The sequence below is a fragment of the Anabrus simplex genome, chromosome 7 (genome assembly GCF_040414725.1).
Source record: "Anabrus simplex isolate iqAnaSimp1 chromosome 7, ASM4041472v1, whole genome shotgun sequence".
Taxonomy (NCBI): Eukaryota; Metazoa; Arthropoda; class Insecta; order Orthoptera; family Tettigoniidae; genus Anabrus; species Anabrus simplex.
The window spans coordinates 215,185,163-215,211,464 of NC_090271.1; the positions used below are offsets into that span (position 1 = coordinate 215,185,163).

The following is a 26,302-nucleotide window of genomic DNA, read 5'->3' on the forward strand; positions in this document are numbered from 1 at the left end:
ATCTTCTTATTTGTTGGATTGTGTTATGACTTCGCGCCTAATAGTGTATGCAAGCTGACTCATCTAACTGTTCTCCGCTTCTCGTAAACATTATGAGACAATGTTGAACTTTACGTGTGCTATGCTGCTGCTCAGAAGATTGTGCCTTGCTTCTTTTAAGTGACCTTCTACTTCTTCTGAATTTTACAGCGCCTATCCCCATTGTTTTACATTGCCTTTTCAACTGTTTTTTGTGGGAACTTGATCTTTTATTTTCTTTCTTACATATGCATTGTTTTTTGCGTTTTATTCGGCTGATGATGACCCGGATTGGGGTTGAAACCGGTACCGATTCCACTTATAATTAAACAGGAACATAACACTACATTTTGTATTTATTTGTATTGAATAGGTTGAACAACCTTATTTATTATTTCAATTAAGTTGTTCAACATAGTCGATCTCTCCTTCATCATCGGAAGATTCAACGAGAATATCCATCCATTTCAGACTATTAACCATATATAAAAAATCTAAAAAATATAGATATTGTACCTTTCCCTGCCCCCATATTTTTGCCTAGCTCAGCGGAGAAGCTGGGTGGATCATTTAGGGAAAATAAATGGGTCGCAAACTCTATCTAAAATTAACTTAAATCAATAGGACAGGTTCCAGAATACATATTTTGTAAATGAGAAGTTGTGGAAATAATGGTTGGAACAAATTTATTAACAAAATAACATTATAATTATGATAAATTCCCAAAATACTAAATAACATCGTCGAATTTACAAAAATTTACAAAGAAATCGTCGTCACAGGATATTAATCGAAACACGGGTCTCAAAGCCAAATTACAAATGTCGCATGTAGAAATACGGTGGTATAATTGTATTTTACAGGGTGTAGGGATGAGTTAAATATATGGGTGGCACAAAGCCTCGATCTTAATCGTCTCAGTGGCTGACTTCTAATTATCGACTCAATGTCTCAGCCTGGTTAAACAAATCTGATCTAGTCAGTAAACAAATAAAACAATAACTTGGGACTGACACATATACCCCCAAAAGAACACTGAATTTAATATAATGGAATCCACCCAGATAAGTTGAAGAGGCTGGAACCTCCCAACCAAAAATCCAGCTTGTGCTGCAACCTAATTACACAATGTTGCACACAATAACAAGGGACATTAAATGTACAAAACAAACATACAAGGTGTAATAAAACATTTCCTGAAAGAGAAAAAACAAATACAATGTATGCCATCTGATATTCTGGTCTTGAACATGAGACCTCTATGGCTCTGGATATCACCAGCTGTATACTGCGCATGTTGCAAGTGTTTGCCGGCTAGAATTGGCAATATCAGCTGAACTGTAGGAGAAAGTGACCAGCGGAGGTAGCTCTAAATGCAAACAGACCCCTGTGGCCCAGTACCTGCGTTCCTCACTAAACCTTATTCCACATGGCTTATGGAACAAGATTCAACTACCATCACATTGATAAAGAAAGTGGCCCCCTTTGCATTCCATAAAATGGTGTCACATAATGCGCCACATCAGGGCTCACAGTAACCCGTACTTCACACATACCTTGCCTCTCTCTGGAGGATAGGCTACAATCATTAGCACTTCTGGTGCCTCGCATCTAGAACATACAGTTTTGAATCTTGCCTCACTCTCAGCCCATATCTAAGCCTTCTCACTGCTAATTCCACTAATATCTCATGGCAGTAATACACACATATCTGGGCTCTTTCTGGCCTCACATCTCGAATATACATATCTGGGCTCTTTCTGAGCTCGCATATACACTCTCTGGGTTCTAATCTCATACTCGGCTATGGGTCAGTCTGTTACATATGATTCTAAAAGATCCTCGCTTATTTACAATCATGGAAATATCTCACTGGTCTTCTTCCAATCTGAAAAACATGCTCCATGCAAATCATGCACATCGTGACAGTATTAACTATCTGGTATTCAGTACCGGGTTGCCCATTCAAAATTCTAGAGGTGAGCGGACCTCCAAATCTATCTGAAGACAATGACATCATTACAACTCTAGTGTCCAAAATGGTACATAAGAAAACCACATACAAAACACATAACAAAGTATTGAACTATCATTACCCTCATACCATATTAGGCAAAACTAATAAAACATGTGGCTGGCATGTACCGTCAGCCCCAAGTTAAATTAAATAATCTACACTTGAAATAAACATGCTTAAGGCATAGAAATATACGTAATTAAATATTTACATTATTAAAACAAGAACAATTCAGTAATATACAAGGAAAGTGAATCAATTATTGACTAGATGATAAAACGGAGAATTGATGTTTTTGGACACACATACCATTTGCCAAATTTTGGACTCCTAAAACAGCTTTTTGATTTCTTTTGGAATAGTAAAACAAAAAGCACTTGGTTTAAAGAAATACAAATGGATTTGGATGAATTGAAAATTACTACAGAGCAAATTGAAAATAGAGAAGAGAAGAAGATTCTAAACAACGCATATACAAAACTATCACTTAAAACATCAAAACATAAGCAGTATGTTATATCAGCAGAAGAACAGGCTGTAAGATCATCTAGATTGAAGAAGTTCTGAGAAAAGAAGAAATGATAAAGTTTTAAAAAATGAACTTATTTTTTTGTTCTTATTTTTTGAAGATTTTATTGTATAAGGTTGATTTTGTGCTCTAATGGGGGTGTAAACAGTGTAAATAAATATAACATGAAAAGGTCCTGAGTCGAGTCTACAACTATAAATCATGATTAAATTGCAGTTTAACTCATCTGACATCCTCCGCCATTGCCTCAGCATACCATGAAGGGCTACGTTGTAGGGTTAGCACATCCTAGAGCTGCGGACGTTGAATGACGAACTTGATCTAGTTCAGATATCACCTACTCACAGTACACGCTCAGGCGAGCTAGTTTATTTCTTAGTTAACTCTCTGCAATTGCTTTGTTTAAGGCACTATGTTATAGGCACATTGTCTCAAGATTCCATATGAGTGACACATACTCCACACCGGTCTTTCAGTCACAAGCCTCAAGCTTCCTCGGCTGGTTTCCCTTTAAAGTAAGTCCCCATGTCCGTTAGGGTCAGTGTATCCCCGTTCTCTATACAGACTCTCTTTGTGTACCAGCTGCGTCTTGTCAATGGCCATTTGAATTTGAGTGAGGAAACCATTAAGTTGCTTGCTTGTCACTGCAATGGTGCACATAGTTCTCCATAAATTAAATCAATATGTTTTAGTGTTCAACAAGTGATGTAACTGGCACTCATATGGAAATAACTTGATCTAATAGCTTGCTGCCAGGCCTGGAGTGCCCATATTTGGCTACATGTAGTTAGCACCACTCACTTCACATGACAAATTCAAACCTCTCTGTCACCCTGTCATGATCTCCTTTCTCTTACTCTCCCTGACATGGTAATGCTGTCTAAGGGGTCTTCACGAGAAAGTTTGAAATAAAGCCTACTTCCCATTCAGGGCCTCCACAAGTAATCGCAAGGACTGGAGCTTGCGCTACGAGATCACTTCCTCCTAAAGCATGGAGTTCATGCTCTGCATGGTGCTATATTCAAATATTCTGATAATATGAAATGATGCTATTTGGACTGTGATCTGGTGATACAGTACAATACAGAATACCAATGTATATTTCTACACAACTACTAAGCAAAATATTCCACTTTATGTAATTAGATTCGCTATATGCAAAAATATTCAGTCACAAAAGTTAAAATTTTGGCAAATAACAAAAAACTGTATATCTTCGTCTGATGATTCTTAAAGGAAACAACTTCAAGTAGATGATGTCAATCAGTGTTATCCTGATGTATGATGGTAGTGATTATGTTTACTGTATCCCCGTTCCCCAATTTTTTAGTAAAAAATATTTTAACTGAAGCCCTTTCTGCATAGAGCAACTTGCATTAAAATTATTATATTATATTTTGAAGCTCTCAAAACACTTTTAATCTGTCAAACAATTACAAATTTCAATATCCATGTATTTTACAGAATAAGTGAATTTAATTATGAAAAATATATAATGTCCAAATGTCTGTTATTGTTATCTTTCCAAGTATCATCTCAGTGAAGTTCTCTCTTGTCTTGCTGGTCAGCCAATCCAAAATTTCTCTGTAAAATTGCTCACTCTCACTGGATATGTACTGTATGGTAATACCTTTCTGAGATCCTCTACTTTTGCTGGTTTAATGGGTACTTTGCCATCAGGATAAGCTTTAGCTTGGGGTAAAACTGAAGTCAACTTTTTGGGAAATGACAGCCAGAATGTACTTTTTACCAGGCCTGTTATTTGGCCAGGCTTTCTTGCTTCATACTTCAGAAAGTGGATGTTACTGATGTTGAATTGAACTTTATGATCTCTTGGGACGTCTTTTGACTTTGACTCCACTGAAATGGTAGTATTTTTATAATAAATCAGCCACCAGCCCTTGAAGTCTACAATACCATTAGCGCATACTTCTTTGACAGTGAACTTAAAACTTCGTGCTACTGGCAAGAATCACATTAGTAAGCTCATGGATTGTATAAACATGATCATAGCATCTAAGGTTTCTTTTTATCATACTGAAATCACGGTCACATGGAGGATATGAATGTCCACATATTGGAAAGAAGTGTAAAACCTCTCTGAACTTCCCTGTGTCCATCAAGGCAAGCAAATATCTGGATAAAGCATGATTTTTATTTTGATCCCCGCAATTGTCTGAAAATGTACATATTTTGTTGAAACAATATGATGATGCAAATGGGGGAAAATCCTTCAGATAATCATACAGGAGCGAACAAAACTCATTGGGTCCTTCTCTTCCTTCACCCTCGTGGTAGATATACAGTTTTGCTGTGTTGTTTTTAATATTATGTATACAAAAATACTGACACTTAGCTGTCAAAGATAGACAGTCGGTTGTTCTGCAGGTAATCATAACTTATTGCTAACACTTTCCTTTCTTGTTCGGCATCTTGGGATTCATTTGTTAATTCCTGATAGAATTTCTTGCTTCGGTTCCTTTGAACAAGTAGTTCTGCAGCAGCTACATGCTTCGCAGTTTCATTGAGATGAAGATTCTAAAGTTTCAGACTAAGCTCCTCAAAAACGCAGCATGAATCCACTTGCGGTCGACCGAAAGCTTTTTTTTTTTTGCAAGTTGCTTTACGTCGCACCGACACAGATAGGTCTTAAGGCGATGATGGGACAGGAAATTGCTAGGAGTGGGAAGAAAGCGGCCGTAGCCTTAATTAAGGTACAGCACCGGCATTTGCCTGGTGTGAAAATGGGAAACCATGGAAAACCATTTTCAGGGCTGCTGACAGTGGAGTTCGAACCCACTATCTCCCGAATACTGGATAAAATATCTATGAAAGGTACAATAGGCTATTTTGAGAGTAGGGTGTTTCTCCTTGATTGTTTTGACATTCAGGTTTGAATCCAGGTACTTAATGAACTTGCCTGAGTGATAGCTTTCCTCTGTTGGAAATGATTCCACATGCTGTCAAATAAGAGCCAACGTTTCACTGGAAAGAGCATTTATGCTTCTGTTCTGACCTCATTTGTCTACTGGGCTTATCCCGTTAGCACATGATATTTGAATGAACTGGAATTTTTTCGATCACTATCTTCCTTTCTTTTGTGGTGACGTTGTACAGAAAGAACGTCTATCAAATCCTGAAGGAAAATGTCCTGCTCATTCTTGGACTTCAAGTCATAAAATAGTACCAGGATTCCATCTTTATCTGTGTCCAACAAGGACTGAAAGCACTGCATTCTACAACTGTAAAACAGAAATGTAATCAGAAACGTGATAGCATTTACATTAAAATTAATTGGTTAGAATGAATATTCAATTATTTGTTATTCCTTGTCACTTGAAGAGAATAAAGCATTAAAATGAAACATAACCTAAACGTGACTGAAATTTATTAAAGCGAAATAGGGTAACACTTATTCTTTCATCTACAAAAGGGGCGGGGGTCATTTTTGTAAACAGAAATATATAAATAACAGAATGAAACAGATACTAAAACTTACCCACATGTGGGACCAGTTTCCCTTTCTGCAATTTCTTTGCCTTTGTAGTTTATATATTTTTTCCCTTTTAACCTTCCTGCTTTTATTTTATTTCTTTTCCACACACTCCGATCATTCTTTCCTTTTTTTTTTCTACTTCTGTCCATATTAATTTGACAATTTTGAACAAACAATAGTCAATCTATTATGAAAATTCCACTATATCACTGTTTTTACCATTACATGATATGCAACATCCAGCTGTTACATCAAATCATTAGTATCGACAATGACTGCGACATTGTCACAAACATATTAGTTTATAGTGGATAGTGTGTGTTCGTTGTGCTATACAGAAAGGGCTTTATTCCGGGACTGAAGCTCTTCTTGCAGATATCACTTAACGCTAGCAACTCATACCTTTGCCTGGGCATATGGGACAAACACCCTTTCATTACAGATCGATGTAATAAACCATTTGTTTTAGCCATAACTCATTTTTGACAAAATGCACATACCGATTCATTAATAATACATAATGATCCTTAGTAGCAGTTCGTTTTGGAGATGAAATGTTCGTATCATATCGTCGATGACTACAATTTTAAAAACTGATCCTAAACAATGCCAAATACAATAGAGACAATACGTGACACTTCCGGATTTAACCTTGTTAAAATGGGAGACAAGTCGCAAGTGGCACTCCTAGTGGCTTGACCTGAAAATTCACACTAAATTCCAATATCAATGGAAATGTATATACAGAAATGGATAAATAAATTATGTCTAGAAAGAAAGTGTTACTAAGATGTTAACTTCAAAGTTGCTAAACAAATTCTGGATAAATGAATGAAGAATTATTTAACAGGTTATTATTTAAAGACTGAAATTAGACGTATAATCAAGATGTGAAATGGACTGCTATGAAAGGGCTTGATCTTTCATTTATGCATTACTTTCTTAGCTTTAGAATTCCTGCCTGAATGTTCACGGCTAGATTTTTCTTTTTTCTCCTTTAAAAGCATTGTATCATCATATTACATCACTTGTCAACAAAAATATCGGCACATTCCTCACACACATGATTCAATGAATTTACATTTAAGAGCTGGACAATATTCCTTTTAACTTGAAGCCTACTAACAGAAAGAAAATCTATAAATTTAGCCTCAAAAACATTCAAACTTTCCCTATAAGCAATACTTGCCATAATGCCATTACATTAGGGTAAAGCAAATTTGCATCATCATATTGTTTCAACAAAATATGTACATTTATTAAATCACTCATATTTTCTTCAGTGCTTGACAATGCATGACGGCATTCCAAATGGGGTAACTTGGAACACAACCAGCCACACTCATATGCATATGTATTTTCCTGAATTAAATCAAACCTACAGATCACACCTACAATAACTCATCGGTATTGAAGGTTAACTGCTGCACTATACAATAAAATATGCATATTATATTTTAAACTAGTTGAAATATGGGTCGAGCAGGTCAGAAGATTATGAAATACTATAAAAATCTTTTTGTCACTGGAAGAATATATATGCAAACACAATATTACTTACATTTTCTTGTCACGAGGGGAATGGAAGAAAGACCGTGCATTCTTCTCTACTTCATAGTTACTGCAGCCAAACACAGCACATACCTTTCCCCTCATGTTGAGAGGAGATACTAAGGAATGACACACGCTACTATTTAATTATGTCAACTCACTGAAAACACATAAATAACACCAAAAACTTCGCACACAAATACACGTGCTCTTATGACAGAATCAGTAGTTCTCAGGTCAATCCGCTAGAGAGAGCTCTAATAGCTGTCCCTTGATATCTCGCTGAGTGTCGCGTATTGTCTCTACTGTATTTGACGATACTTACCTCAACTTTCCGTCTACTCTCTCAGCTAGCAGGAAGCAGGCTAAACATTGCACAAGGCACTGCCAGACGTAAGTGCGGATAGAATAAAAGGAAGAATTGGGGGAAGCTGAAGTGTATTACATCTTCGTCACAGAGGTGAGCGCTACCATTCTAGGGTTAATTTATTTTACTATGCCAAACTTTTTAAGATTATAAGTTATATATGCTCCTGGATACTTAACTTTATCAACAATTTTGATTTCTTATCCATCAATTGTTATTTTATTTACCAGTGGTGGATCTGTAAGCTTGATTTCACTTTTATTCTAACACCTATTTTTCATGTCACTTTTTGTAGAGGTTGAATTTGGTGTCAAGTTTCCTGAACACTGCTGGACAATGGAGCAAGGTCATCAGCAAATCCTAAACAGTTTAAAAAATTTTGCTTGGAGGTTCCAATTTTTATGGTCATCAGGTTGACCTTATAACATCCTCTACTTGTACACTCTAATGCACAATTAAATAGTACAGGTGATTAACAGTCTCCTTGTCCTAAATGTTTTAATCAAATTTGGTTCAGAAACTTCTCCTCTAAACTTTACTTTTGATTTGGTATTAGTTAAAGTAAGTTCTATCAGTATGATTAATTTTGGATGGAGTCTCAAATTCCATAATTTGTTTTAAAATTGAAGGTCTATATATAGAATCACATGCTTTCTTAAAGTCAACATATGTTTTTACTACAGGCCTTTTTTTTATTTACTGCAGTAGGCCATCATTAATTTTATAGTGATAATCTGTTCAGTCCGACTTCTCCAGGGTCTAAAGCCTCCCTGGTATTCTCCTAACTTTTGTTCTAGTTTATCGTTTACCTTTCCATATAATATGTTGGGAAAAATCTTATACAGGGTCTTTCTTGTAAACCCAGACCGAGCGCACGGTGTTTGTACTCTGCGCTACAGCAGCTGCCTCAGCCAAACTGACATTGTGCGCGGCCGCCCTGCTTTAAGCATTTATACAATCTTATATGAAATCTTACCTTATAAAAGATGTTGGAAGTGTCATCCTTCATAATGAGGGACTTATAAACACCATTAGGATTTTCTGCCCACCAATAGCGAGAGTTATGACTGTTCACATGACCATGAAGATGAGACCAGGCCGCATCCGAAAAGAACACAAGCTGTGGGTCGAATAAATGATCATTCAGTGATGCAAGATTCCACTCACAGTATCTCACTCTTGTGGCTGGATCGGCAGGTTTTAAACAATGGGCCCATGTAAACCTGTACAGTTTGATGTGTAACAGCTTTGCAGCTCTGTGTGCAGAAGAAACCAAAACCCTACTTGTGCTAATTTTGTGAGTGATTTATTCAGTGACCATTCAAGATTCGCATCAATGTCATCTAGCTTTACCTCTGTTAAAACTGTTCATGTGCACACATTTTTTTTTATCGAGGACCGAGTCAGTAGTTTCAAATTGATTTTCAACTACGTGAATCTTTGTCTATGAAGGTGGCACTTCACCAGAAAATTGCTGAACAAATTCATTGTGTCCCTGTCAAGCCGACTCGTACTTATAATAACTTTTACATATGAAAATATGGTGTTGCAATGATAACTGTCTCACCATGTTAACAGCTGAGATTCAGACACCGGCTATTGATGCTAGGTTGAACACGTGCATACTCCTCGCAAGGTCAAAAACTATGCACACGCCTCCCGTATAGCTGCTTAGGTTCAGAGAGTAGAAACACCACTGGACAGTCTGGGTTTATAAGAGAGACCCTGTATGTGCAGTCCAAGATAGGTGATCCTCTATAATTACTCTTATCTCCTTTTTTGTGAAGAGGGTGTATTAAGGCCATTGTCCAGTGTTCCAGAAATTGTTCAGTAATCCAAATTTTTGTTGAAGACATGTGTAAGGAAATCCAACCATGTTACTTGAAGATTTCCACATCTGTTCAAAAATCTGGTCTTCTTTGCATGCCTTATTGTTTCTAAGTTCTTTGAGTGCTTTTTCTAATTCTTGAAATTTTGGAGTGTCTGTGTTATTAAATTTGTTTTTTATTGGGGTATTTGTATTAATTTGTAATAGTTCCTTAGGTTCTTCACAATTCAAAAGTTTACTGAATTCTTTTGCCATAATCTCAGCATTTTTCACTATTACAATGTGCCATTTTTCCATCTTCATCTTTCATCATTAATGTAGAAAGGGCATATTTCTGTAGTTGTCTTTCAAAAATTTTATAATAGTGTCTACAATTGGTGTTACAATAATTAACTTCTATAGAATTTATTATATCCTTATGAAATTCTCTCTCAGTTCTTCTAATATTTTGTTAGAATTTCTTCCTGATATTTTTTTAGGTTTATAGCATTTTCTTCTGTTTAATGGGTTTGGAACTTTAACCATGCCTGATGTCTCTCCTTATGAATTCCATCCCAATCTGTTGTTCACCAGACATGTTTTTTATGAGGATTCAATGGAGCTAAAATTTCAGATTTTTTTTTTTTTTTTTTTTTCGAACAGGATCAGTTCTTCAAAGTCATTTGTCAATTTTATTATTTGTGTAACATCCATGTATTTGTCATTTTTTATAAACTGGTGTGGATGCTTCCAAGTTTTAAGTTTGTTGGATTTCCTTTTGAAATATGTTCATACAAATAAAACTATATGCTCTCTGCAAAGTTCGACAAGTCTTTGGCCATTCTTGTTTGTAAATTTATGTGGAGCTTATTTTCCAGTTACAGTGTATCTCTATTTATTTTCCCCTTCCTAGTTGGGCATTATTTATTATTTAGTGTATGATGAATACAATATTTACAACAACCATCTCAAGTTCATAACTAAAGTTCCATATCAAAATCTGAAAGCCAGAAAAGAGCTTCGCTTGAGACACAGTGTAAGTCCTCTATAGAGCCTCTATAAGCACGCAAAGGACACTCAAATGCAATGTGATCCACTGTCTGCTCCTCTTCTCCTCAGTCACATTGCAGTGATGTCTTCCATCACCATTTGAAGAGAGTAGATCCACATCTACCTTGGCCAGTCCTAATTCAGTTCAGCATCCTCTACTGCCATCTGGGAAAGAAAACTCCATCTGGGCACTTGCAGGGATTCTCAATGATGTGATGATGTGGTAACGAGGATTGTTGTTTTCATTGTTCTTTCCAGGCATCCGATATATTAAAGGAGGTGTCCTGTAGACTCATTGCAGTAGGCCAAGAAGGGTGTCTGGATTTCAGTTGTTCAGCTGGAGAAGCTGCTATGTCAGAATGAATAGGGAGGTGAGGATTGTTTTCTATTTTCTTCCATAAGTTAAGCAGTGACTGTGATCTTCTTAGGGATGGAGGTGGTATGTGGCTTAGTATGTGGTACGTGGGAAGCCAGTGTGTGTTAGTTGGTCTATGCACCCTGTAATGGTATGCATTGCTTGGTTCAGCTGGGTGTCTACTAGTCCAGTGTGAGCACTGTTAAGCCAAGTTGAGCAGCAATATTCAGCGACAGAATAAGAAAGGGCAAGAGCAGTGGGTCTCAGGATTTGAGCATTAGCACCCCAGGATGTACCCGCCAGCTTTTAAATGATGTTATTCCTGGTCTTGATCTTGGCTCACACATTACAGAGGTGATTCTTGTAGGTCAAGGACCTGTCCAGGATGACTCCCAGGTATTTTGGATTGCTACAATACAGTAGATTCTCTCCTCTGAATGGTATGGTTGGTTTGTACCCAGCACTTCTATTCTGCAAGTGGAAAGTAGACACAACAGTTTTCTGAGGGTTTGATCTAAGGTTGTTCTGACGAAAGTAACCATCTAGAATCTTTAAGTCTGATGTAAGCATCGACTCAGACTCATCGAAGCATTGGTGTTGGACGACCAATGCGATGTCATCTGCGTAGATGAATTTTCTGGATTTTGTTACTGGGAGGTCATAGAGTACAGGTTGTATAGTAGAGGGGCCAATACAGAGCCTTGAGGAAGTCCACCATTTATCTTATGTACTTTACTTCTGGAGTTTTGTGAAAAAATCTGAAAGTACCTATTACTGAGCATGTTACTGAGTAATGTGGAGAGTTTCAGGCAAGGGATGATGCTGATAAATTTGAGAAGGAGCTTATCTTGCCTCATGGTGTCATATGCAGCTGTCAGATCTAAGAAGACACCCATGCTTACCATTTTGTTCTCAAATCCACTTTCAGTATGGGTAACTGGTGCTAAAATCTGTTCGTCACATCCTCATCCAGGTCTAATTCCAGCTTGCTCAAATGGAATATGCTAATTTGGCCAGTAAAGTCTCCTAATAAAATGTTAACATTACTTTTATTTATTTTGTTTATTATGTGTTCAAGGAGATTACAAAATTTATCCACTTATTCCTTTGTTTGGATTAGAAAATTATTTTTGTTAGTAGGAACATGGGCATTTATTATACTGGTAGTATAAATTTTGTTTGTTGTTTTAAAGGTCAGAGTTGTAATTCTTGATGATATTGCTTGAATATCAGTTATAGAATCTATTATATTTAAATTCACTATAAATTTTGTTCCAAATAGGGGACATTGATTTATAACTCCTTGGTTAGGTATCCCATTATAAATTCTGGAACCTTGTGATTCAAAAGATTCTTCCATAGTGTTTCTCATTTCTTGAAGGCCCAATATTAAAATTTTTTGTTTATCTATTTCATCTGGAAAAGTTCCGGGGACATGCAAAGGTACCAAATTGATTTCATATTAGTTAAAGCTAGGTATAGAAATCAAATCAAGCCACAGCTATCCTGGCGCTGAAGTGGACAGTGATCATACACTTGTGATGACAAAATGCAATTTCAGACTTAAAAAGATAATCAGAAGGAAGAAAGTCAGATGGGATTTAAACAGATTGCAAAACAAACAAATTAAACAGAAATATGCAGAGGATACAAATGCACTCATGGAATATAATAATTGTGAGATGGACTGGAAAATGATGAAACAAGGAATCTCTGAGATAGGTATGGTAATAGAAGACTAGAGCCAAGAAAACCATGGGTTACTGAAGAGATATTAGACCTCATTCAGAAACGAAACCAGTATAGGAAGATAAACACAGCATTAAGCCAAGATCAGTACAGAAAAACAATCTCATTGTGACAAAATGTAGGGAGGCAAAAGAAGTATGGATGAAGGAAATTACACAGACTTTAGAGAATGATATAATAGGAGGAAGAACAGATAGAGCATATGGCATGATCAAATCACTCCAATATAAACCCAAAACAAGAAGTTCAGTTATAAAGGATAAGAATGGGCAACTACTTATCGATAGTGAAGATATCGCAGAATGCTAGAAGAATTGTATAATATCATTGCAAGATGCTATTACAATGGCAAAATTCCTGGAGACTTTAATAAATTTAGGACAGTTACCTCACCAAAGGTAGGAAATGCTACTGACTGTTCCAACTATAGAACACTAATAATGCTATCGCACGCATCCAAAATACTGCTTAACGTAATTAAGAACAGGATTAAAAAGAAAATTGAACAATATACATCGCAAGATCAGTTTGGTTGTACAACAGGGAAGGGAACAAGCGAAGCTTTTCTAGCATTAAGAGCTATCCTAGAAAGAAGACTGAGTGTTAACAGGAAAACATACATTGAATTTGTGGATATAGAGAAAGCCTTTGACAAAGTAAACTGGAAACAAGCTTTAGGAACATGAAGAATATAGGACTGGACTGGAGGGACAGAAGACTCATTTTACTCCTGTATAAAAATCAAAGCATAACAATAGAAATCAATGGTAATGTTAAAACAGCATCCATTAGAATGGGAGTGAGTCAAGGTTGTGCACTATCTCCATTTTTGTTCAACATGTTCATTGAGGAGGTGATATCAAAACTTAAGCAAAAATCCAAAGGAATCAAAATTAACAGACAACAAATCCACTATATAAGGTTTGCTGATGACATTGCATTAATTGCAGATTCAGAGAGGGAAATAAGTAAAATGCTATGAGTTTTAACATCAACACTACAAGAATCAAATTTGAAACTGAACACCTCGAAAACAAAAGTATTAGTTGTCAAGAAATCAACTGAGGAAATACCAATAAACATTAAGGTAGACGATGAAAATGTACAACAAATAAGTCAGTTTTGCTACTTGGGAAGCATTATTACTCAGGACAACAGGTGCACCACAGAAATCAGGAGGAGGATTGCTCTAGCTAAACAATCCTTCAGTAACAAGAAACAGCTTTTGACAAGCAGGAACATTAACATTAAAATTAGAAAATAATTTGCCAAAATGTTTGTGTGGAGTGTTTTGTTGTATGGGTGTGAAACATGGGTCTTAGCAAAACAGGATAAAAAATGCCTGGAAGCAATGGAAATGTGGATATGGAGGAGGATGCTGAAAATTAGTTGGACAGAGAAAAAGTCAAATAATAGGGTCCTTAAGGAAAAAAAACAAAACAAGGGAACTGATCAACACTGTAGAAAAGAGGAAAACCAAATTCTTTGGCCACACACTTCGACATAACACATTCCTCACGCCTATGCTGGAAGGAAAAGTTCTGGGTAAGAAGAGAAGAGGAAGGTCGAGAAAGAAGTATCTGGATTCTGTGATGGACAGGCTGAATTTGAAAAAATATGTTGACCTGAAACTCTCAGCAGAGGAGAGACAAATGTTGTTGCAGCGACAAGGCCTTGCCTTTAGGATATGAATGAATGAATTTTATCCGTAAAACGTCTGGCTCCATGGCTAAATGTATGTATTTTGCCTTACTATCCTTTGCCCCTCTTAATGAATAAATTTGTTGCCTCCCTTCCCGTATGTCTTCAGAGAAAAATAGATTTTATCTCGCTCTGAAGTGTCCTTGCCTGCTTGCGAGGCCTCTCTCTCTTCCTTCGCGCCCCTCCACTCCTCCCCTCTCCGCCAGAGGGTAGTTCCGGTCCACGTAACCAGTGCGCTGCTTGTGGTGGCCTTGCCTGGCCGTGGGTCAATCTCCTGTTGGCACTGGTGCAGTGCGCTGCTTTTCTGGGCTCACCTTGCAACCCTTCAAACCCAGCACGCTAACACGGAGGTAAGAGAGAGAGACCTTAGTACAGTACCCTTAAAATGTTGTTACTTGGAAAGGGGCCTGAGGTAATTATAAAAATTTATGAATGTTGGTAAAGAATGTATGTACCTGGGTAAGATGTTTTCCCCTTCTGGGAAAGGCTCTTCGTAGTCAACCATGTATCTCATTTACCCAAGTACTGGAAATTGTTATGATGGGCAACTCCCCGATAGTGAGATTAAATTGGTGTTGTTTTTCTAAGGCACTGTATTCGGCGGGCATTTTCTATAAGCCTTTAAGCATTGCCTCCTATTAAGGCAGCGAATGGCCTAGTTTTACCTGCTCTTAATATTTCTGTTAGGTTTATGAATTTTTATTGTGTTTCTCTTATATTCAGAATGTGTCTATTATACTTATTGCTGTTCGATACTCGGCTAATGTTCGGGGAATTAGCTCGAGAAACCCTTCACAAAGGTTGTGAACACATACCTGATAGGCTCACCATAGTTGTGATAAATATGTATCTGATATGTTTATGTAAAGCGTAACGATTGAGCATCCAATACCTTCTCAAGGTTGGTTGAATATGTACTTGATAATGAGGGCTGGTTCCCTCATTCTTATCCTGCTGTAGTTCTGAAAATGTTTAGGGGTGTAATCTTCTTTAATTGTGAGTTGTTGGGATTTGATATATTTAAAGGAGTTAAACCTTTCAGTATTGTATAAAAGGAAGCTTGGCGAGTTGTTATTGTTAAATAAAGTTTGGCATTTTCATTTAATACAACTTATTATCCAGCCCCCGGACCACTGCTTTTTCTGCCCGCCCCACTGCGTATTTACAATAACTTGCACAGGTCGAATGCCCTCCAACATTTCTTTTCTCTGTTGGTTTATTCTCTTCTCGAATATCCGTACAGATTTTGGAAAAAGGTCATACACTACCCCTGGTAAACTGTTCTACTCCTTCACGCCCTTCCCAATGAATGAAAATTTACGCCAATCACTTCTGCTAAAATCCTTTCTAATTTTATACTTGTGACCAGTCCTGCCGATATAATTATTTTCCAACTGAAACCTCTCACAGATTTCTCCCCATGCTTGCTCTCCTGTATAGGCTCTATATAATCCTATAGGTTTCGTTTTCTCCCTTCTCTTACTTAAAATTACCCACCCAAGTTTCTCTGATATTTCTGATACAATACTTTTCTCTTGAAATCCCCTGTTACAAATCTTGCTGCTTTCCTCTGCACGCCATCTATTTCTTTTATTAGGTATTCCTGGTGAGGATCCCAAACACTGCATATTCCAATAATAGATGAACCATACTTAAGTAACCTTTCTTTTTAATAATTTGTTGCATCCATTAAGTAGCCTCATGATATGTAACGATCTGTATGCTTTCTTGACAATGTCGTCAACATGACACTTCCAGGGCAAATTACTTTCAAATCTCACACCAAAGTATTTGCACTTGCCATCTTTTGGGACAATTACCTCATCCAGAGTATATTTAAATTAAGTTTTAGCTCCTGTTTATAAATGTTGTAACAGTCGATTTGCCTCCATTAACCCGCGAGTGGTTGCTATATGAGATTTTCTCTCACATTATTTTGTACTGTGAGTTTACTTCCCTGCAATGCATGGGTGGTGACTGTTCCTTCTTCTAGCTGAGTTTATAACTGTCGTGAGTAAGGCGATTCACATTTGAAGGGTAAGCATCCCCTCATCTAGTCGGAACAAAAATTCGTACAAGTTTGTGCGTCCTGTGTGAGAAGTTCTCTCATCGCGTGACCAGTGGTGTTGGTGTTATGTTGAAGTCGAGAGGGAAAATTTCTCCTGTTCTAGGCATTAATATTTGACTTACGTCATGCACGTAATGTTCTCCATTTGCAATTACTGATAAATGAATTTTCAAAAATTATGAGTCAATGAAGAATGTAGGGAAATAAACGCTGTTACAAACTCCAGCTAGCTCAAATGTTAGAGAGAAGAGCTATTGTACTTTATTCTTGCTTTTGTATTGCGACTGTCAGAATGTTCTATATTAATAACAAAGTTATTTGTTTTACGCTCCAATAACTACTTTTTACAGATGCCAAGGTGCCAAAATTTTGTCCCACAAGTGTTCTTTTATAAGCCAGTAAAACTACTACAGCTGACAGATCCGAGCACCTTCGAATACCACCAAGCTGAGCCAGGATAGAACCTGCTAACTTGGGCTCAGACAGCCAGCACCTTAACCATTTCAGCCATTCAGCCCAGCATTCTTGTGAATAGTACATACTTACATGTGACTGAACTAATGACTAATTTCCAATTTCCATTAAGGAGTAATTTGTTTCTGCAATATACGGATAATCATTTTTTTTTATCTAAACAGTATCATGCAGTTTTTACATCTCAATTCCGTAATTCGTTTCACTCTTACGTCCTGCAAAATTATAGAAGATATATTTATTTTGAATATTATTAAATTTTATTTTAATGTGAGAGAAAGTCTCGCATGTGACCACTCGTGTTACAATTCGGCTAGCGAACACTCGCAGGTTAACCTTCATATTATTCTATTCAACCCATTGTTGGATATGTCAAGGTCCATTTGTAATTCTGAACAATCCTCAGTGTTATTTATTTCCCTATAGCCAATTATGTCATCCACATACAATCTTATTTTTGATGTTATATGGTTCCCTAAATCGTTTGCGTATATTAAGAAAAGTAATGGACTGATTATACTACCCTCTGCAATTCCCTTCCAAACTTTCTCTTCCTGTGATACATTATTTCCTACTTTGACTTTCTGAATCCTTTAATTTAGAAATGTTCTTACCCAACATATAACCCTTATGTCCAATCCTATTCCCTCCAGTTTCTTTAATAATATTCCATGCTGCACTCTGTCGATGGCTTTGGAAAGGTCTATGGCTATGCAATCCAACTGGCCTCCTGAATCCAACTGATCTGATAAGTCCTGCTGGCTGAAATCCCACCAGTTGTGCCCCACAAGAAAATTTCTTTATAAGTCCATACTGGCTCCTCATGAACCAATTTTTATCATCACATACTCTTCTTATGTACTTTGCTATTAAACTTTCCAGTATTTTACAAACTACACTGGTCAGGCTGGTTGGTCTGTAGTTCTCAGATTTCCTTTTATCACACTTTCCTTTATAAATTGATATTATAATAGATTCCTTCCATTCCTTTGGTTACACTATTATTTATGACATAGTTAAAAATAAATATTAAATAAGGCACTATGTACCACCCTATTGTCTTTAATACCTCCCCAGTAATTTGATAACCCCCTGCTGCTTTTCCTTGCTGAAGAGTTGGATTTCTCTCAAAATATCCTCATTTGTGAATGAGAAACTTCTTGTTTCCTCATGTGTCTCTCCCTCTCTATCTTCTGTTTTGGTTTCCAACTCCTGACAATCTTCTACTGAATCTCTGAATTCCCTACTAAATAGATTTGCTTTCTTAATATCTGTTCAAAGGTGTTCACCCACTTCTCCCACCATTGTGGGAATTTGGATTCCTTTTCCTTTTCGATTCCTAATATATGAATACAGCTTTTTTCCATCTCCCTTTGTGGTTATTACCCTCTCAAAATATGCCATTCATATAATTCTCTTTGCTTCCTTTTTCACTCTATTTAGTTCCCACATTAGATGTTTTCTAGTTTCTCTACTCACCCTACACTCTTCGATTTTCCTGTTTACTATTTTCCATTTTCTTTTTAATTTTCTTATCTAATGATATTTCGAGCACAACTGGTTTCTGAGTGTTATGAAAGGTGTTGCTCATAGGATCAGTCGTGCTGCACCTTCTGGTCCAGTGAGGAAAGCAATGGCAAACTACCTCACTCCTCATCTTGCCTAGTATGCCTCATTTGGCTCTGCCATTGGTTTTTGCAGTTTCCCTACAACTGCATAGCCTTTGGTGGTGCTATTTGAGGATCCAACCAGCCTCTGGGCTGATGACCTAACAGACAGACATCTCCCTTATATAATAAACAGGGTCTGCGGTCATTTTAGCCTTCTTAACAGGTACAAATCTCTTCTCTCCTTCCCAAATGATTCCTTTAAATTTTGCCCAAAGTGTATCCACACTACTCTCTTCACTTACCCAACAACTGAATTGTGATTTAAGGTAAGTCCCATATTCATCAACTTTAGTTTTTCTGTACAATTTCTTGTCTTGTGTGATCCTCTTATTAAGCCTTTTTGGTACCAGTCCTATATCCATTATCACAGCCTTAAGGTCACCTCTTCCTTCAATTACCTCAGTTTCATCAACAATTTCCCATGGTTTAACCAAGAATACATCTAGAAAGTTATTGAGACAAGTCGGTTCTTGTACTACTTGTGTAAATCGTCCCTTCCAAATTAACTTATTTGCCAGTTTCTGTTCATGGGCTTCACTTACAGCTCCATTCCATTCACTTCAGGCAAGTTTAGATCTCCTCCAATTATTACCATACCATTATTATTGTTTTTATGAGTATAATCTATTATTTTCTCAAATATTTCCATGTCTCTTTGCTCTCTTCCAGGCCTATATATTCCTATAATTCACACCTCCTTCATATTATCACTAATTTTATCCCTAATATTTCATCCCTTTCATCAGTAAACCATTCATGTGAGCCATAAGTTTCTTTCACCAGAATAAACACACACACCTCTCCCATTTTATCTCTTTGGTCCTTATAATAGACTGTATACCCTCTGGAAATACTTCTCTATTACCCACCCCTTCTCTCGACCATGATTCCACTCTTATCACATCAGTCTCATAAGAATCCATCAATGTACCGAATTTTAATTGTTTATTTACTACACTCTGACAGTTTACCAAGAGCAACCTCAGCACCTTTCCTCCCTAAAACTTGACTGTTGCAATTGGGTAACTTGATATTCCTTACTTTCCTGAGTTTCATTTTCTAGTTGACTGAGCCAGCTTGAAGTACAGCTGGCTCTTTCTACTAGTGGTCCTGGTTGGTATTATAACTCAAGGGAGTTGCCTTTTTTTTAGTACATATCTTATGATTAATAAAATCGAGAACAATATTTGCAATCTTTCGTTTATCTGAATTGTTTAGATGAAGGCCATGCTTTGTGTAACAGTGTCTCTCAAAACTGTTGCATTCAATTACCTGAGTATTATGAAAATGTTTACAAATTTTAACCATATCTGTATTAACTTTGTCCACTTCAATGTTCACACATGAGTCTCTACTCAAATCATGCCTGTGGGGCACGTTCACTAGAAAGATGTTAGTTTGAGTCAGCTTACCTAGTGTACATTTAAGTTGAAAACTGATATTCTTGGCTTCGTTGTGACCTGCGTCGTTTGTCCCTCCGATGATCACTACTGCATCATGACTTCCAAGATTTCTTGCTGCCTGCTCCGTGTTTACCAGTACCTTCTTGATTGGGGCCCCAAGATAGATCACGACCGATCCTGCAATATCTTCACTGTTCAGTTCCTTTGCAATTCCCCTTGCTTGGCTATCACCAAATATAAGAATGTTCGACACTTTTGCTTGTGCACTGTGTGGGATTTTAGGCCTAACTTTGCCGCATCTCGTAATGGTGTCTGTGCTATACGTTTGGCTGCTTCCCATACGGGTAAGTCCTTGCATATCACTTACTTCCCTCAGAGCTGAAAATATACTTTGGGTATCGATTACAAAGTCTTCTTTATCTAACTGTACACTTTTCCTCCTAGAATCTGAAACAACTTGACACCATGTGCTTGAATTCACGGAGTAACCTGTGTTCTGAGTGTTTCACCGGTACTTTCAATTCCAGTAAACGTACCTTATCCTTTAAGATCTCATTCTCCACTTCTAATGCTTGTAGATCCTGTTGCAATAAAGATAGAATTACAAGTACATTATCATTACCTCCACCCTCCAAGAAATGAGACGCCAGCTATTTGTTGACCATTGTAGGCCCAAGTTTGTTGCCGCTATTCAAATTGCACTCGCCACAGCTCACACAGGTCCAAGTATCCTCATTTTTAGCATAACCAGCACTACATTGTTTCCTTGTTTCCATCATATCTATAATCTCTTCACTCTTGCCTGTCAGAGTTATCACATTTAGAGTTCCTACTCTCAGTTGTGTTGGTATTTTAGTCCAGTCTGAGTATTTTGTCTTTCATTGATATTACATCCTGTATTCCTAGGATTATCTTCAAACTCAGGAGAGTCATCATTCGTTCCAAGAGTACACAAAGTTTGGCCTAAATTTGGTTTATTTTTCCATCTGAGGCTTGTTCTTAGATTGAAAGCAACACAAAATAACACTCTTCTGCTGACCTGCTAAGCCTAATGCATTGGAGGATTTTCTTTCTGGGTTTATTCTCTTAGCCTTCAAGGATCCCTCCTCTTCCTACAAGGCAGTGGGTTCCTATCCCCAGATGGACAGGTTGCCTCCTCTGTCAGTTCAGCCTTACTGAAACTTTCATTTTATGCCTTTACTGCTGTAAAGGTCTTCATACATATTCCTGTACATAGGTCCCATGTTATACCTCAATTGTTTATCATGTAATAGGTTGTTAAAAGAACAGTAATCTGAGAGTTGCTTAAAATTTTACTTAAAATAGGAACAACAGTTATTGGATGATAATTAGATGGATTTGATCAATCACCATGTTTTAAAATAGGGGTGACTGTGGAAATTTTCAGGCACACTGGAAAAATTCCGTGGGTTAATATTTGATTAATTAAAGTTAGCAGTACTTATAACTATTGATATGATTATTTTCTTTAAAAATATCCTGTCTCTTAGAAGGCCTCAACTTATTTATGATGTCAATTAACAACTAACTCAATTACATTTCATTTTTTGAATGTCCTCCCTTAATATTCAATTACTTTCATCCCTTGAGGCCAGTTTGGATAGTAAATGATCACAGGCAACACAATTTCCCACTTCCGCATGCCTGCTGCATGCGTCACATACAGTACACATACAGTCCATGAATTCATGGTCTGTTTTTTCCTTCCTATGTCACTACTGTCCCTCCTGATGCTCTGATCCACACTTCCCCTGATATCTGACACCACTAAAGTTTTACACACTCACTGCTCTCTATTAAATTATTACATTTCTTAAAATTCAGCTTGAGTAGTGACAACGCCAAGCAGATGCCATCTTGCCTAGCAACTTTAAATACTAGCACTTCTACCACTGTAAAGTAACTTTATAAACCAGATTTACAGTAAAATGTTACTCATGTAAAATTTGATATGTTCTTCAGATACGTATCATTTCAAATGACTGAAATATTGTGGTCTATGTTCAGAAACAAAGGGTGAAGGATTCTCCGAAGACGTCTGTCGAAGTATGGTAGCTGTGATGGACATTGACAGATCAGGAGGCCTTTCTTATGAAGAGTTCCAAGGTCTGTGGGATGATATCGTTGACTGGACGGTAAGAACTCCCTCACAGTTATATTTAATATTTTTTTTAAAGTTTCAACATTGACTTTTTTTTTGGCTGAATCATGTTGTTTTAATTATACAGATGAAGAAAAATTACTCTTAACATTCACTAATATAGCATCAGACTGGTATAGTCTTATTAGTTAGTTTGCAATTAGTACCCTCTTTTGTCACCAGATTGCTCACTCCATGCTATAATATATGTAGAATATGGAGAAGTACTTACGAGAGCTGAAAAACAAGATATAATAATATATGCATATATACAAAACCATTTATTATAGAACCATCACACCTCTTTAGGCCAGCATTATGTACCATGCAACATGTTGCACCCATTACCAGATTTGTGGAAGGTTCAGCATACCAGTAACAGTGCTGCCTTTGTTGATGTCCGCAGTAGACCACCCTACCACTTTAAGTATGGCGTCCCATGAATTGAAATGCTTCCCTCAAAGTGGTTTCTCTAGTTAGCGGAACAGATTAAAGTCACAGCAGCTCACATCCAGAGAAAGATGGTGTTCTATCTTCATCTTGCATGGAACAGGAAATGGCCTTATTTGTGTCCACCAATTGTCCTGCACAAGAAAGCCCACTGTCACAATGCTGCTCCTGTGGGGTAATTGTTGGCACGGTAGGGGTTGTAGGTCCTGGAGCATCCACCCTATTCACTGTACTTGAGTATATGACTTTTGACAGTTTAACACATTCATGCCCACGATTTGAGTGGGCTATTTAAATGGCTGGCCCAGCTATTCCAGCTGTTAGTGGCACAGCAAACAACAACAAATTTATTTTTTCACAATAAGTTCTAAACTAAACAAGATATGAAAACAAAATTTTGTACATACATTAGCAAAGTCCTCTAGTATCAGTCAGTCAATCAATACCGATCTGCATTTAGGGCAGTCGCCCAGGTGGCAGATTCCCTATCTGTTGCTTTCCTAGCCTTTTCCTAAATGATTTCATAGAAATTGGAAATTTATTGAATATCTCCCTTGGTAAGTTATTCCAATCCCTAACTCCCCTGGAGGGTGTGGTAGTTAATGTCACACTTTCCTGGGTGAGTGGGAACACTGCAATTTCAAAAAAAATAGCGTGTTTCATTGATAATTTTATTTTTGAAGCACACTTTGCATCTTCTTGAAGTACTTAATTTGATGGTGGAAACTTCAAGAGAAATTGTTCTTTTCTCTTCCCACCAAACCTAAATGGTGGATCCTTGGCCGGTGCCCTTTTTGGCGGCAAAATTGCAGGACATAGACTTGGAGCTGATGAAGTGGATGGTGCTGAGATGTCAGACAGAGGTGACTCTACTTGTATGTCAGGTTCACTTTTTCCCTGGAGCAACTTCCCAACTACTGTCTGCATGAAATTAAGGAGTGTTATTGTGTTTTAGGATTTGAATTCTGAAAGAGCTTAAATGCATTAAAAAGTGAGCAGTACAGTAAATAAAAGAAAACCTCTTTTCGCCACTTTACAATTTTCCTCATGAAAGGATAGAGTGCCAAGTACTGGTCTGCAGTATCAACACTGTGCATGTGTTGATTATAGTCAATCACAGGCTCTGCTTTTTGTTGGGGTTTTTTTTTTTTTTTTTTTTTTTTTTCAGATTTGTTTGTTTCAACCATTTCTGCCGAGTGGATGGTAGTTCAAACATATAAACATTTTGACTCCATATTGAACTGAGATCACAAGTTAAGATTCCAGTAAGTTCCACCTTTTCAATACAAATGTAAGTTTTACAAGATGTTATCTACAACATTTACTTATTTATGGGACCAGTTTCAACATATACTGAAGTCCATCATCAGCCTAAATCACTAAAAGAGCAAGTACATAATAAATTTTACAACTATAAAGGTGCATAACATCATACTTCCTTTTCACAAATAGAATTAACAGTTTCATTAAAATTATGAAATTGTGCAAATGAAGTATGATGTTATGTATCTTTATAGTTATACACCTCGGTTCCTTTAGTTGTCATGTTGTCTAAACTGATAATTACATTCTGCTGTTTTCTGCATTAATCATGCATATGTGTTCGAGGTTTTTCAGTCTGGTTTAAAAATTATTCTCCATTCTCCTTAATGCCATGAATTATTATTATATTTAAATTTCTATGTTTTGTAATACCAACGTCTATACAGGTGAAAGCAATCACAAGTAAAGCGTTGGTATCGCTGTCAAACGAAGGCGCTGGCCACGGCCGATGCCAACGATCTCCATAAATATTGCAGTCCCACCTTTGCTCTCTTGCAGCCTCAGCACAGCCCACCAGCTTAGTGAACTGGCCCATAACTGGCGAAGGATGCTGGCGCAGCACTGCCGACTGCCGCCATCAGAAATACCTTTCCATTCCACCATCGGATATTAGTGGCCAATAGGTACATTGCAGGCTCCAAACAGACACCATACGTTGAACAGGGGCCATGGTATTGCGATCACTGGAACATAAGCAGACACAGCAGAAACGTCGAACTGAAGAAATACAGCAACTGGCCTGAACCATCGAAGAACTAAAGGTTGAGTTTCAAGGGTGGGTTTTTTATTGCTTTTTTGTAACAAATAACAACCCCCCTTAGGGAGGACCCCTCCCATAGTTCTGGGATACCCCAGCCCCATTGGCAAGCGCTATTTCGGAATTTAGGAAAAAATTAAAATACTAAAGGAAAATATGCCAGAGTTTACCCTAGTACCAAAACTTTACCACATTAATAAAATTCTAATCTTATGCCAAAACACATTACATTAAAGTATACCTAATAGGTCACAACGACCATCCTTATTACAACTAATATTCTTAAACTATAAAATCCAGGAAGTTGCCAGCCAGCCTTTTATTCAACAGAAAATTTGCTTATAACTAAATAAATCCCTTATAACTACTAAATTAAGTTACTGTGTTTATTCTTAATTTCCCAGCATTAAGCAATATAAACAAAACAAATATATGGAAAAATTCAGAATGTTGCAAGGGAACTCAAAACAGGGAAATAACTACTTAATTACGTTAGCTTGCAACCATATTCAATGAACTGAGGTTAGTAAATCACTATTCATTTACCATGTCAAGTAAACATAAACTTTTAACACAGATAAACTCACATTACGTATTAAGTGTCACACCAATCAAATTAAAATGCAATTAAGCCAGGAATACAGAATTTAAGATCACATTCAATTTACCCATGAACAGAAAATCCCAAATGAAACCATAAAATAATTCAAGAGTGCGCATACAGAAATCCAACTCACTGATATAAGCAATAAAAAGGCACAAGTAACACCTTCATACCAGAGATTATCAGATAACAGCACGACACACAATACTACCAAGCCCATCTGTCCTCCGACACACACAACACCACCAAAACACACACAACACCACCAAAACACACACAACAAGTGCGATAGACCCCTGAATCAGCATAACCAACTAATGGTAAAAGGCACAAATAACCTCAATACTGACTCCATCATACGACATCACAAGAAAAAAAAAGAAAAACCACACACACACGCGATGACACATCAAATAGTACTAAGAAAGTAAGAGGACAAAACAATCCTCAAGTACCCTTGAATATATCACACGATGATGACTCTTAGAGCCAATATTGTACTCCCAGGAGAGGAATGGCCTCTCAGCACCTTAAGTCCTACATTTCAGTACACACACCAATGCCTTCCCAAGGCACCCAAGACAGACATACAATTATTTACAAAATTATTACTTTTTTTTTTTTGTTTTTTTTTTTTTTTTTTTTGCTATTTGCTTTACGTCGCACTGACACAGATAAGTCTTATGGTGATGATGGGATAGGAAAGGCCTAGGAGTTGGAAGGAAGCGGCCGTGGCCTTAATTATGGTACAG

The 26,302-nt window shown here is 37.1% G+C and overlaps 1 protein-coding gene across 1 annotated transcript in view; it reads left to right on the forward strand.

Moving 5' to 3' along the window:
* The window catches only part of LOC136877780 (calpain-B-like), a gene marked incomplete at its 5' end in the record, with an annotated part of 257,610 nt that overhangs the window by 202,974 nt on the left and 28,334 nt on the right, over window positions 1-26,302 (forward strand). The window contains 1 exon segment of the mRNA XM_068228743.1: window positions 22,284-22,411. Coding sequence (XP_068084844.1) covers window positions 22,284-22,411 — 128 coding nt within the window.